The following is a 15,965-nucleotide window of genomic DNA, read 5'->3' on the forward strand; positions in this document are numbered from 1 at the left end:
ATAATATAGGTGTCATAGAAAGGAAACAAAGTGAAAAACAGTAAAAGGGAGCAAATAAATAAATAATAACAAAAAATTTAAAAAGTATCTTACCCATCAAAAATAACAACAACAAAAAAATCAACATTAAAATGAGAAAAAGGAATTAAAAAAAACCTATAGTTTATCTGATAACGAGCCTCTAATCCACCCTTTGCTGTGTGGTACCAACGGGAAAAACCTAGTGCAAATATTGTCCATATATGCCCATTAAACACAGAAGAGGAGAAGCAGAAACCATATGGCATTATGTTCCCTCCCCTAAGATACTGGAAGTTCTTCCATGTGAGCACCAAGGCTGGCCATGATGAACTAGGCCAGGTGGAGAGGGGAGGGCAATCACTTCATGAGGTATTATAATATGGTCAGATTTTCCCAGAAAAATACATTAGAGCTAATTGTGCTTAAGGAAGTATTGACTCTTGCTCTGTGCTTTGGGACTGGGAATGAGGAGATGCAGGTGCAGTCATGGCTATCCTACCAATGGCAAAACAGATCTCGAGTTAGCTTTACTCCTGGGGAATGGGGGGAAGGGAAGAGTGGCAGCACTCAAGGCCTAGTTCTTAGCACTTATCTGCAGTTTTACCTACAGATCTTGAGGCATCTGCAGAGTTTAAAAGTGATACTCCTTGACTCCTCTGTGCATCAGCAAGCCTATTTCTTTGCCAAACACGATACATGGGCAACATGTAACTACCAGAATTCCAATCAGGAGTGAGGCCACATTCCACTTAAGCAGTGCACATGTGAAGACAGAGGCCCAGATCCTCAAAGGTATTTACGCAACTAAATCGCAGTGAGATTAATGGGAGTTAGGCACCTAAATGCCTTTGAGGATCTGGCTGTACTGCCTACCCTGAAAAGCTTAAAATATAAACTGATAAGTGACACACCGGGCCGGTTTGTTTACCTGCAGCATCCGCAGGTTTGGCCAATCGCAGCTCCCACTGGACGCGGTTCGCCGCTCCAGGCCAATGGGGGCTGCGGGAAGGGCGGCCAGCACATCCCTTGGCCCGCGCCGCTTCCCGCAGCTCCCATTGGCCTGGAGTGGCGAACCGCGGCCAGTGGGAGCCACAATCGGCCGAACCTGTGGACGTGGCAGGTAAACAAACCAGCCCGGCCCACCAGGGGCTTTCCCTGAACAAGCGGTGGACCGGCTTTGAGAACCACTGGTCTAAGTAACAGCTGAAAAAAGACAATCTTAGTAGCTATGTATTGTATGTGTTGAAGGGGAGCAATGTCAGTGTGAGAGTAGCAGAAGACAAGGAGGTTTCAGTAGTCAAATAACAGATGATGAAAGCTGGGATGAGAATTTTGATTGTCTGGACAGAAAGAAAAGGAGAGATCTTAGAAATGTGGTAAAAGAAGAAGTGGAAAGTTTCGGACAGACTTGATGTAATGGCAAGAGAGAGGGAGTGGCCAAAGGTGACCTCTTAGGCTACAAGGCTGACTGATAGGGATGATGGTGGTCATTTAAACAGTGAGGAGCCTTTAAAGGGTTTTTGAGGAAAGATCAGCATTATGTTTTAGTTACACTACGCTTAAGTAGTTTCACTTTGCTCCTAAAGCTACCAGCATGCAACAGAAATGGGAAGCAAGCTACAGAAAAATGAAATACCAGCATTTTGAACACTGACCATGGGAAAATTGCATCAGCAATTTACTTTTGTCATTGACATGTTTTAAGTTTTCAGGAATGTCATGCAGTATCGTGTACAGCAGGGGTTCTCAAACTGGGGGTCGGGACCCCTCAGGGGGTCGTGAGGTTATTATATTGGGGGTCGCAAGCTGCCAGCCTGCACCCCAAACCCCGCTTTGCATCCAGCATTTATAATGGTGTTAAATATATTAAAAACTGTTTTTAATTTATAAGGGGGGGTCGCACTCAGAGGCTTGCTATGTGAAAGGGGTCACCAGTACAAAAGTTTGAGAACCACTAGTGTACAGGATACTGCATGAAGCAGGATACCAGAGTATGTGGGTAAATAATTTTGATATGGCAACGTTTTCCTTGTGGCACTTCCCACTGAAGTCAATGGGAGCTGCAGTGTCCGTGAAAATCAGGCCACTTATTTAATTGCCTAAATGTAGATTTAGGTACCTAAAGTGAGGCTCTCCAAATCTGAAAATCTTGGTCCGGGTTTTTACAGTAAAGATATGCCTACTCTATTTTGTAAGCTCTCCACATGTACTGTAGAAATTTATCAGATTCTTTTTATCTGCTTGCTTCAGACAAACCATTTTGGCAAAAGGGTATTCAGAAGCCTTCAGGTCTATTAAGTATTTTACTATACCTATTTGAATACCCTCATTTCCAAAAGTTCCATCCCCAAATGTTATCATTGAGCTCCCTGATTGGCCAAGATTGTATGATATTGCCTGTGGAAGGATTGATTTTTTGAAGTGTGATGAAAAGATGTAAGAACTCCCTAGTTTTCACAATACCTGTAAGTATGAGGAATTGATGATCTTGAGCATCCATATTATAAGCAGCCTCCTCTTATTCTTATGACTACATTGGGATAATTATATTTTGACGAATTCATCTTTTATGAGATTGTTTCAAATTGAAAATATATTAGTATTATATTCAGCTAATGTTAGCAATATTTTTATTGAAAATACTGAGTCACTGTAAATGCAGAGATATTAAAAGATGGGGTGGGGGTGATTTTCCTTGTCCCTCACTTATATTCCTGTAATGGAATATTATGTGTATTACTGAATATATCTTTAAGAATTCAGTATATGCTATGGTAATTCATACATCTGTTTCTTCTTGGCAGGGAACTAATTTTCATGTTCATAATTGTTTGACTGCAAATTCTATTCTTCATCTAAAAGCAGTAAAGAAATAATTTTTAAAAAGATGGAGGTTATACATGACAACACTAAATTTAACTTTGTTTTTGTAATCTAACAGTAGCTACATCCTTGGGGATTTGGCTGATGCATTCACTGAGCCTTCCACAGATTCAATCAGTGCAAATACTTTAATAATACAATTGCTTCATTGTTGAGAAAAATCCTTTGAATTTTAAAACTCATTTTCAGTCCTTTTTTTTCTTTATTAGGTGCATCAGAAACAGCTCATAGTGGTGTAGCTTTTTCCTCAAGTATTCTATTCTATTTTGAAAGCTTGCTTTTAGACAAAGGTGCTGCTTTTGTTCCTCATAAAATTCAGCCTTGCTCAGCTGGACACTGTTCTAATCCTGCCCAGAACATGTTCCTAATAAAGTCTCATGGAGAGAACTACATGAATCTTCATGTATGCATGACAGAAGACATGATGAATGATGCTGTTGTTGAACATAGATGCCTGTCAGAACAAAGCCCAGGGAAGAGATCTCAGATATAGCCAGGGACAAACCCAGTACAGGCACGATTGCAAACCCCTTTACTTATATTGATGAGCAGTCATCCAGGCAAGTAGTCCCATTGAATTTGATGGTGAGCAGTTACTCACAGGAGTAGCCCCAATATGAGTAAGTAGTTCACAATTTAGCATTCTACATTTCAAAAACCAATAGTGCCAATTTATAGTCAATCAATGGGTGTAATTTGGTGTCGGTTACAAGAGATGCTGCTCTGATCTGAACAAGTTGTAAGCAAGGGAGCATTACTGGAAGTCCTGCTTTGAGAAAATGCAGTGATCAAAGCCTTATGGTCATTTTAATGTAACTGTGTATCACAACTGCCCATTCATTTTTTCCAAGATATACTGGGTAACCTGATTGAATTTAACTTTATGCTTTATACTATGCAGTTTATTATGTAAACAAGTAATTAATTTATCTACTCAATAGAAAAAACTATTAATAAACAATGTCATCACAGGTTTCAGAGTAGCAGCCGTGTTAGTCTGTATCCGCAAAAAGAAGAACAGGAGTACTTGTGGCACCTTAGAGACTAACAAATTTATTAGAGCATAAGCTTTCGTGGACTACAGCCCACTTCTTCGGATGCATCACAGGATAAAGAACTTCTGCCAATCACACTTCCGAAATATGAAATGTTATAATAATCTTCCAAATATCACGTAAATAGTGACTCTTATTCACCACTGTATTACTCCAGTTTTATGTCATTGCAGTTGGTGTTACAGCAGCAAAACAGGAGTAATTTAATACTAAATCAGGCCCCATTATGGTTCCAGTTCTAGGTCCAATTATCTCTCTCTAAATTCACTCAGACCATTTCCTGGATTTTTTAAAAACTTTTACTCTGCTGTTATGGGTATCTACGCTCAACCAACATCATCCTGGAAAGCCTGGGAGAGCATTAGTACAGAATTGCAGGGGGGAAAAAAGTTTTAATCTTCTGTTAAAATATAGTTTCTTAAACAGTCTTTGTCTTGTACATAGAGGAATTATGTTAATAGCACTGGAGTAAATTTATTGTACATGACCTTTGTGATTATCAGATACAACCCATTTGCAAATGCAAAGCTTTAGTGTTTAATTGTCCACAAAAGCTGCTAGTTGCCTTGCACACTCCTCCACTATTATCTTTTAATTATGGACATAGCCTGCTTCACTTATAAATGTACAATGCCTTAAAAGTTGTCTGACTTCATTTATTTATTTTATAGGATTAAGAAATACAGAATGTGAACCTTTTTAAATATGCATTGACAGCAGGAAAAAATCCCTATGAAATAAGGTATATTTCATTTTTATTAAGTAGAATTAATTCTGAGGATCATCATATATGCCACAATTTTTATAAGCACAATGTTATTATTTGCAATTTGACTTGAATTTATGAAGAATACATTATGTTTTAAGCAAAACAGAAAAGTAATAATTGTCTTGTAATTAGTCATGTGTAACTCTGGATTAGCTATTCAGTTTGAAAACAGCAAAAGTAGCAATTGCAGAATCATGATTGGCACAATTTTGCTTTCTCTATGTAACTCATTTTCATTAGAGACTTTCATTTTTGATAAGTTAAATAGCAGGGCGGTGGAAATGGAATAAAAGGACTTGATTCACTGTCATGGGCTCAAAAGAGTGACCCTCTCAATCTATATGGGCAGGATCAGTATCACACTCATTAATTGCTAGCCTGAGTTCCAAAAAGACCCTCATTGGCAGAGGCTGCCAAGGAATTGCACTGAATCAGTTCATCTTAATTGCTCCCTAGCACAGTGTGAACTTTGGAAGAAGAGTACTACTTTGCCTTGATCAAGGTAAGCTTTCTATAACAAAACCCAAACAGAGACGTAATGCCTGGTATTTATAACCATTACTTTATACAATGAACTTCTATAATATCTTCAAACAGAAGTTCTTAAATTGTGTAAGAAATATTACTGAATTCAGAACATGCATGAAGGGTCAGTATTAGTATTATCCTCGTTTTACAGATGAGGAAACTGAGGCAGAGAAAAGTCAGCTGACTTCCTCAGGGTCACATAGGAAGTTTGTGGTTGAGCTGAAAATAGACACCAGATTATTTTATGAACTTTATTTATGCATCCATTGAACCTTCTATAGATTCATTTAGTGTTAATTAAAAACACTACTGCTTCATTGTTCAGGAAAAACCTCTAGGCTAAAGGTTATGAAGAAGTACTATTGCTCCCTCTTCCCCAGCACAGAGTTTGTCTGTGCAGTTAGGTGGTCTCTAAACACACCTACCTAATTGGGCCTGGCATGCAAGTTAAGCAGAGGAGCAACTATCTTCCTCAGATGAGAGGAAGGTGCCTCCCTGCAGCCCAGATGTTGGTACCTAATGCTGTGAGAAGGATAGGGTTTAGGACACATTCCTCTTGTCAGCATCTCTCATTGACTAGCTTAGGTAGCTCCTTGCCTAGTATGCTGGCTTTTGTGGATCGAATCCTAAGGTGCTTGTGTCTCCCCACACATTGTATGGTGAACACAGATGCCAAACTCAGGCTTTGTGGATCACAGTGTTGTTCCTGTGATTTTTTTAAGTGCCTAACAGTTAGGAGCTGCAACACTCAGTGTGACAGTGCCTAAGTACCCTTGTTGATCTGGGCTTCAGATCATATGAAATTGTTAGGAGTTTTGAAAAGCAGTAAGAAAGGAATAATGCAAAGGGATCTAAAGAGTTAGAAACATGGAGAGGAAACAAAATGAGATTCATCTTGGAAAAATGCAACCTTAAAATGAAAATGTCTGGACAAACACCAAATAAATGTACTTGGAAGGAGAAATCTATGCAGGAATAATGCTGAAATATATGCAAGGCTAATAATGGACAATAATTTACTAAGATTATAATTTGGTAATTCTACAAAAATGTGCAATTTGGAGTGTCTATGCAAGAAATCACATATCAAGAGTCAGAAAGTAGTATTTACTCCCTATACAGCTCTGTTGCCATCACAGCTGGAAAATTTCATTCAGTTCTTGGCAACTCATTACCAGAGAGATTGACAAATTGGAGTGAGTCCAAATATGAGCAAAATGATGACGGGGTACAAGGATTTTATTATGAGGAAAGATTTAAAAGGCTAAATATAGTATAGCTTGGCAAGGTGATTACTATTGTCTGCCGCATCAGTTAATAAATATTTGAAGGGTGTTATAACACTGAGAAAAGAGAAGAATTGTTTAGCGTGGTCCAGGATGGCATAACTAGAAACAATGGGAGAAAATGAAGAAAGTAAATATAGGCTTTCTTGTAGTGATAGGTATTCATTTGTAGAACAAAATCCTAAGGATTAAACCATCATTGCTTGGGACTTTTACAACTTGATTGGGCAAAACACTAACAAATATACAGTGAGAATTGATACTGCCCTTGCAGACCAATGGACTGGGTGATCTAATCATCTGGATGGCCTTTTCAATCTCTACCTTCTATGATTCTGTCTCCTAACTCCTGATCCCAAGAATGATTCAAAGTCATATTTTCCTCTCCAAAAAGAGAGAGCAGGCAAATATTAAATTTTAACCTTGTTGAATATGCAGTGAAAATTGAAAAAAAAATCCATAAACATAGACAAAGATAAACGAAAGGTCAGAATTTGCCCACAGATACACATACACATATAACTCTGCACATATGCAAATGTGGGAAGCATTTGGTCCAAATATTATAAAGTAATTTGTCTTTTATGTTGTGTTTTATTTATTCTTTTTCTGTATTATTTTCTACTCTGTTTTTTTATAACGTGTACTAAAACGTTTAATCTACTATGTGAGTCAGAACCAAATACTGCACTCTAAAAAAGTTATGAGTTTTATGCTTTACATTTTCTACTTTCTAAAGGTGTTATGTAGCTGATATGCTGTTACTTTTACAGTTTAAAATGTACCCTTATAAAGAAGAAAACGTCTTCTAAGTTTGCTTCATGGGGAAAAGATGAATCATACTTGTTTTTCATTTTGTGTGGCATGGAGGTGAGAACATGAGATTATACCAACAGATACCTCCAAAGACAGGTGGGCAGTTTCCCATGTTGAATATGGCTCCTGTGAGAAACTGTAAATATTTCTTAACTTGGAGTACAAATAATGCATTTAAAAGATTGCATATCGAAATTAAGACACAGAAGAAGAGGAAAGTAGAAGTCCTATCTATTACACAGTGATAAGATCAGGTAATAATACTGTTAACCTAGTAAACTAGTAAAGAGTTAAACCCCTGCAATTAAACAAAAAGTTAATGTGCCAGATAATGTAATGTTGTAAAGATTTATTGGAACTGCATAAGACAAAATGTTGGTAATCTGTCTACTCTCACTTGGTTGGATGAACAATACTCTAGAAAAATCTGAAAGGTACAGATTGTCCCTGGTCCTAAGGGGAGTACGCAAGACAGGAAAGAAGGTCAGTTGTAGTCCCTGTCCTTGATAGAAATTCACTAGAGACATTCAGATGCAAATGTTTATGCTTTTTAAAATTTTAAAATAGAAATTTCATCAAATTTCACAGAAAAGTAATATTTAAGGGATGCAAAAAACCAGAAATTAAATGATGAAAATGTCCACAGATTAGAAAGTCAGAAAGGACCATTGTGATCATTTAGTCTGACACCATGTATCCACAGGCCATAGAAGTGACTTTAGTTACAATTACTTATGCAAAGTATTGGATACTTTTCCACATTCGTTTCAATTTTATCCTTGTCCCCATCATAGATCTATTTAAAAAAAAAATCAAAGGTGATACATTCATATCTGTTTCATTCCAATCTCCATGAATTAACACATGCATCCTGGCAAATGCTAAATTATTACCTACAGTTTAAGGATACTACCATTTTTTATTTATGATCCAATATGTAGCAATACAAATGCACTGGATACAAACTAGGAATTTTTAATAATATTTACTTACTTTGGTAATACCAGAATCTGCACGATAAAAATGCAGAAGAATATGAGACAAGCACATGTCACATAATACTTGAATGCTGGCAGTGTAGTTGTTCTGTACTACAAAATAAATTAGAAATTGTTAAAACTACAGTTCCCAAAATAGATAAAATTGCCTACTAGCCTAAGCTGCATTTTAAACAGGCAGATATACATAAAAACCCTTTGGCAAAACTTAATTTATTTTTTCTTCAGTAATTATCCTCCCCACTCACAAAGCAACATGAGATATTTGGAGTCAGGCATTGTCATGCATAGCACTGAAGCTCTTGCTCTCTTTCCACACTTTAGAGAGTACTTCTTTTATCAAACTGAAATGGCCATATATTGTATCTACCCAAAGAGCATGGGATGTTTATAATTAAACATCCTAGGGGAGAGAATTAAGTTAACTCTAGAAACTTTACATTTTTTTAATAATGTTCAATTTTTCATTCTCTTTGTTCTTGGAAATGGCTGAACTATTTTGACTCTGAATTTCCAAAACAATTATTTCCTGGAATAAGAACAAGTCTGCCAAATTTCAGCCATAAAGAAAAGTAATGGATGAGAAAGTTATGGGAAACTACAAGTTAATTCAAATTCTTGTGCAACCCTAGCTAATGGCATAGGTGTTACAACACATCCCACTTTGTCTAGGGGTGACCCATACCCTATAGAAGGAACTAGCAATGACACCTATATTCAGGTTGCCTAACACTTTCCATTAGAAAAGATTTTTGTGATATTTTTCTGAAAAGTTCTCACATGTCCATTGTTTGCAATAGGCCTTTGAAATTTTGCACAGTTATAGTCTGTTAGTGTGAATACTGTGATGTCATTAAATTATATGCATGCAATTCCACCCTTTGTCTTTATAAATTCCTAATTAGTTTATAGAGAAACATATTTAAAAATAAGAAATAAAATATTTATCACAGGAAATGCACTATTTGCTAGGTAGAAATAGAGATGTCTCAAATCTAAACCAATAAAGTATTCTAAAAATAAATGCTTTAAGTATTATAATTGTTCAGGGTCTAGGAATTCAGGGAAAATATAATTAAAGCAAAATAAATCAATGAGTAATTTCATAAGTGCTCAAAAGGCCAACCTTATAAATGATAAGTGAATGAGTTGTGCTTTTTAACTGCAAGTACACTGCTATGCCTTTACACTAAAAGCCAAATTCTGCCCTGAAATACATGCACAGAACTCAAAATGCATGTCTATGGACAGAACGTAGCCCAAAATGTGAATTTTAGGTCTTTTTCTCCCAGGCACTCTTGAATTCTGTGGCACATTAAAAACAATTTCTATCAGATGGTTAAATGAACTTTAAGGCATATGTCTGAATATATTTGCAGTTGGTTCTGTTGTTGCAGCTGTTGAAGTGGTTTGTAGTATTTTAATAGAACCACTGAACACTTAAGGCCTTGAGCTGTTGTTATAAACTCACAAGAAAATTCTGACCCACTTGATAATTTGTTTTAATATTTCACACTTCTACAGGCTTGCAAGAAAATCATGTAATTAGCTGCTTGAATAAAATACATTGTTTCTCTCATTACTTTGGTTTTCTTTCAGATCAAATAAGGCCCAATCTTTCTCTTACTGATGTCAATGATAAATCTCTCACTGACTTCAGTGGAAGCTAGGGTTGCCAACCCTCCAGGATTGGCCTGGAGTCTCCAGGAATTAAAAGATTAATCTTTAATTAAAGATTATGTCATATAATTATATTCCCAGGAATACATCCAACCAAAATTGGCAACCCTAGTGGAAGCTAGAGTGAGCCCATAGACAATAAAAGAAATTGGAGAAGGAAATTAAAAACTTGGATATGAAAATAATTACACTGGTCTACAATTTTTGAGAAGTCGTCTGCTTCAGAGATAAAATGTGCTATTTATTATGTATTTTGATGTGCTGAATTCAAATATGACAATTAAAACAACTGATTGGCTACTGTTTCTAAGATATTTAAGTTTTTACATTTTATGTCTATGTATATTGTGTAGATAGTAGAGTTTTAATCATAAATTGTAAACCTAGGTCTATGGTTGCTTTACATGATAATATTTCACCTGTCCTGTTTCTGTAACACTTTAAAAATCAGCAAGAGGGTTATATAAATAAAATTTATTATGAAACAAAAGGCAAAAAACTATTATGTACATAGTTTAGTCCTATTCAGTGTCTACTCGGCGCTTCTTGGCTTGTCTCTTGTATTCATTAAATGGAGCATCTCTTGTCACTGTCCAGCAATAGTCTGCAAGCATTGATGGGCTCCATTTGCCCTGATAGCGTTTCTCCCTTGTTGCAATGTCCTGGTGAAATCGCTCGCCGTGCTCGTCGCTCACTGCTCTGCAGTTCGGTGGAAAAAAATCTAGATGAGAGTGCAAAAAATGTATCTTTAGTGACATGTTGCAACCAAGGCTTTTGTATGCCTTCAGGAGGTTTTCCACCAACAACCTGTAGTTGTCTGCCTTGTTGTTTCCGAGAAAATTTATTGCCACTAACTGGAAGGCTTTCCATGCCGTCTTTTCCTTGCCACGCAGTGCGTGGTCAAATGCATCATCTCGAAGAAGTTCACGAATCTGAGGACCAACAAAGACACCTTCCTTTATCTTAGCTTCACTTAATCTTGGAAATTTTCCACGGAGGTACTTGAAAGCTGCTTGTGTTTTGTCAATGGCCTTGACAAAGTTCTTCATCAGACCCAGCTTGATGTGTAAGGGTGGTAACAAAATCTTCCTTGATTCAGCAAGCGGTGGATGCTGAACACTTTTCCTCCCAGGCTCCAATGACTGTCGGAGTGGCCAATCTTTCTTGATGTAGTGGGAATCTCTTGCACGACTATCCCATTCGCAGAGAAAACAGCAGTACTTTGTGTATCCAGTCTGCAGACCAAGCAAGAGAGCAACAATCTTTAAATTGCCACAAAGCTGCCACTGAAGTTGGTCATAGTTTATGCACCTCAAAAGTAGTTTCATGTTGTCATAGGTTTCCTTCATATAGACTGCATGAGCAACTGGAATTGATGGCAAAACATTGCCATTATGCAGTAAAACAGCTTTAAGACTCGTCTTGGATGAATCAATGAACAGTCTCCACTCATCTGGATCGTGAACCATGTTGAGGGCTGCCATCATACCATCCATGTTGTTGCAGGCTACAAGATCACCTTCCATCAAGAAGAATGGGACAAGATCCTTTTGACGGTCACGGAACATGGAAACCCTAATATCACCTGCCAGGAGATTCCACTGCTGTAGTCTGGAGCCCAACAGTTCTGCCTTACTCTTGGGTAGTTCCAAATCCCTGACAAGGTCATTCAGTTCACCTTGTGTTATGAGGTGTGGTTCAGAGGAGGCGGATGGTAGAAAATGTGGGTCCTGTGACATTGATGGTTCAGGACCAGAAGTTTCATCCTCTTCCTCTTCCTCGTCTGACTCAAGTGAGAATGATTCTGGTGCATCAGGAACCAGCAGTCCTTCTCCGTGGGGTACTGGGCGTATAGCTGATGGAATGTTTGGATAATGCACAGTCTACTTTTTCTTCTTTGACACACCTTTCCCAACTGGAGGCACCATGGAGAAGTAACAATTGCTGGTATGATCTGTTGGCTCTCTCCAAATCATTGGCACTGCAAAAGGCATAGATTTCCTTTTCCTGTTCAACCACTGGCGAAGAAGTGTTGCAGCATATGTGTGGGGCCCACCTCTTGTCCTGATCTCCAGTTTTGCAGCCAAAATAAAGGTGATAGGCTTTCTTAACCATAGTGGTTATACTGCGCTTTTGTGATGCAAAAGTCACTTCACCACAAACATAGCAGAAGTTATCTGCACTGTTCACACAAGTACGAGGCATCTCTGCTCACTTTGGCTAAACAGAAATGTGTCCCTTTGCAAAATCAAACACTGACAAATAAGAGAGCACGACACTGTATGATTTCTAGAGCTGATATAGGGCAATTTGTTCAGCAGAGTGATGTAAGCTTCGTTATGATTGCATCATCCATGACTTCTAGGAATAACATGATGCAATTCATATCATGTATGATGCAATACCAGCTTCAGATTGCATCATTCATTGTTTTGCCTAAAAAGCAAGTACTGTCCAAACCCAGTCATAGATTTAGTCATAGATCCAGTCAAAGATCAAAGATGTATTTTAGTAATTTCTGGTTTAAATTGAGATCCCTTCCCTTTATAGCTCACTTATCCTCCGCCATTCCCAAGTCAAGGGTCGTATATACTGACCCAATAGCATATCTTGAAAACTAGAGCCAATCAACAATTTTAAGCATCATTTTCGTTCTCAGTGACCCAGAATTAGTAAAGTTTGACTACATTTATTTCAGAAGCATTTTGGCTGTAGAGCAGTGTTATTTGTCACATGGCAGCACTCAGCAGCCCATATAGTGATCAGGGCTTCAGTAAGCTCAGCAATGTGCAGACACTTAAAAAAAAAAGTCCCTACCCCAAAGAACTTGGACCCTGCAAAAGCTTACACATGTGCTCAACATTAAGCACAGAGTATTCCCATTAACGGGTCTACTGAAGCGATTAAACACATGCATGAGTGTTTGTAGGATTGGAGCCTAGCATATCATTTCCTCTCCTCCATTCAAACTCATTTGCACTTTTCCTCCTTCTCTCTCCTGCTCTTCCTCTCCCCATCCCACAAGCAACTCATTCACTTTCATGTGCGTGTGAAGAATGAGGGGGAAAAGAGAGATGACAGGAGAGAGAGGCAGAGAAAGGAGAAAGCAAAGGGGAGACAAGAAAATACAAGAAATAGAGTGATGTTGCTCATTCTCTCATCAGCAGGACTCATTACTTTCTCTCCTGAAGGAAGAGATTCATAGATTCCAAAGCCAGAAGGGACCACAGTGATCATCTAGTCTAAGAGAGAGAGAGAATCCACAACAACCCTTGGTAAATTGTTCCAATGGTTATGGTGTTATACCTATCTCTGCTAGATTGAAGAACTACCAAATATTTGCTCTCCCCGTAGGTACTTAAACACTGTAATCAAGTCTCCCTTTAACCTTCTCTTTGTTAAGCTAAATAGATTGAGCTCCTAGAGTTTACCACTATGAGGAAAGTTTTCTAAAGCTTTAATCATTTTTGTGGTTCCTTCTCTGAACCCTCTCCAATTTATCAATGTTCTTGAATTGTGGACACCAGAACTGGACACAGTATTCTAGCAGCAGTTACATCAGCACCAAATACAGAGGTAAAATAACCTCTCTATTCTTACTCGAGAGTCCCCTGTTTGTGCACATGAGGAGGAGCTTGAAGTGTGTTTCCCACCCCCAGCAAAAGGAGTACAGCAGCAGGACTGGGTGGGGGATAGAGGAATGAATCCCTTCTCCCTAAGGTTCTAAAAGTCAGAGGAAAGGAGCTCTAGAGGAGAAACAGATATGATGACAAGGAAAAAGTGTTCTGTGACCCTTTTCCTAGTTGTGCTGTGGGTGAGAAAGAGGCTTCTGTCTGCCTCCTACTTCAGGTCCCCTCCTGCATGGGAGAACTCTACCCTGGAACACTTCACACTGCTGTTCACTATCATTCTTTTACCTATACACATCAAGTTATAGCCTCCAATGTTGTAATTTAGCAAACATAAAAGAAAATAGACACATTTACCATATTTTAAAAATGTTGTAAAATATGAGTAAAATGTTGTAAAATGACTGTCCATTAAAAACACATAAAATGTGAAATTTGATAAAATATACATTCTTTATATTGAAAATGCCCTAATTTACCCACATAAGACCCATATTTTCTATTCTGTATGGAAATCAGGTTTTCACTTTTTTTATCATATTCTATTTTAACAATAACACTTAAGAAAGAGAAAATCAGATTCTCACCCCTATCCACTCCCCAGCCTTACCACACCATATGCAGCACTTAGTGCTAATATTAGCAACATGAACACTCTGTGTGGTGTGCATCCTGGCAGGTAAAATGTACTGAATTCTGAGGTCTCAATTCTCCCACATTAGCACCATTTGTAATTGAAACTATATAGAGACATTCAGAAATACACCTCTACCCCGATATAACATGGATTCGAATATAATGCGGTAAAGCAGTGCTCCGGGGGGGCAGGGCTGCGCACTCTGGTGGATCAAAGCAAGTTTGATATAACGCGGTTTCACCTATAACACGGTAAGATTTTTTGGCTCCCGAGGACAGCGTTATAACGAGGTAGAGGTGTCGTTTATTTAAGTTTGGGGACTTTTATAGGCTGCATTATTTTTTTCCTAAGCCAATATAAATGTAAAAGAAGCTGGTGATAAGTGTTAGCATTTTAAAAACTAAACATGTTAACTGCCTAGCAAATGTCTTTTGTGACTTGCATATTTAAATTAAAATATAGAAATAATTAGTTCTGAGGTGAAAACAACTTACTTCTTTTTCCAGAGTTTTGTTATAGAAAAGTAGTGATATTCTTTGAATGTCTTCAGATTTAAGCCATTGCCTGAAAGAATAAAGAAATACACAAAACATTATAAAGGGCATCAAAACATATTAGTCCTGTTTTTTCTATCATTGAAAAGCTGTAAACTAAGAAAAATAAGGTGGATGAGGTAATACCTTCTATTGGAGAAACTTCTGTTGGTGGGAGAGATATGCGTTTGAGCTACAGACCTCTTATTTAGGTCTAGTAGGTACTCAAAGTGTCACAGCTAAAGATTAGGTGGAACAGATTGTTTAGCATCAATGGATGACACATATTGTAAGACAGCATTCAAGGTTAAAACAATGAGGAGTCTGGTGGCACTTTAAAGATTAACAGATTTATTTGGGCATTAAGAATAAATGGACACAAATCGGACATCAGGAATAGTAAAATACAAAAGCCAGTAGGAGAAGACTTCAATCTCTCTGGACATTTTATAACAGATTTAAAAGTAGCCATACTTGAACAAAAAAACTTCAAAAACAGACTTCAAAGAGAAACTGCAGAACTAAAATTCATTTGCAAATTTAACACCGTTAATTTGGGCTTGAATAGGAACTGGGAGTGGCTGGCTCACTGCAGAAGCAACTTTCTCTCTCCTGGCATTGACACCTCATCATCAATTATTGGAGTGGACCACATTCACCCTGATTGAATTGGCCCTGTCAACACTGGTTTTCCACTTGTAAGGTAACTCCCTTCTCTTCATGTGTCAGTATAATAATGCCTGCATCTGTAATTTTCACTCTATGCATCTGAAGAAGTGGGTTTTTACCCACGAAAGCTTATGCCCAAATAAATCTATTAGTCTTTAAGGTGCCTCGTTGTTTTTGTGGATACAAACTAACATGGCTACCCCTGATACTTGACATTCAAGATAAAGTGGCCTCTTCAGGCATAGGCCAAAAATGGGGATTAGTGGGTTACGGATTGTTGTAATAAGCCACAAATCCAGTGTCTTTATTAAGACTATGATTTGTAGTGTCCAGTACAGTTATGAATTTAAGTTCTCACACTCGTCTTCTGAAGGCGTTGTGCAGGTTTCCTTTGAGGACATGGACTGAGAGTTCAGATATGGAGTGATCATTTTGTGAAAAGTGTTTGCCCACAGGTGATA

General features: G+C 37.8%; 1 protein-coding gene across 1 annotated transcript in view; it reads right to left on the reverse strand.

The window, feature by feature from the left end:
* The window catches only part of LOC135978795 (adenylate cyclase type 2-like), a 34,788-nt gene extending 19,837 nt beyond the window's left edge, over positions 1-14,951 (reverse strand). Inside the window, exons 1-2 of the mRNA XM_065579569.1 lie at positions 14,797-14,951; positions 8,352-8,449 (exon numbers count right to left, since the gene is read on the reverse strand). Of these exons, the coding sequence (XP_065435641.1) occupies positions 8,352-8,449; positions 14,797-14,907 (209 nt within the window). The 5' untranslated portion in view covers positions 14,908-14,951. The remainder of the gene's footprint in view (positions 1-8,351; positions 8,450-14,796) is intronic.
* Between the last annotated feature and the right edge of the window lie 1,014 nt (positions 14,952-15,965).

The sequence above is a fragment of the Chrysemys picta genome, unplaced genomic scaffold, assembly GCF_011386835.1.
Source record: "Chrysemys picta bellii isolate R12L10 unplaced genomic scaffold, ASM1138683v2 scaf450, whole genome shotgun sequence".
Taxonomy (NCBI): Eukaryota; Metazoa; Chordata; order Testudines; family Emydidae; genus Chrysemys; species Chrysemys picta.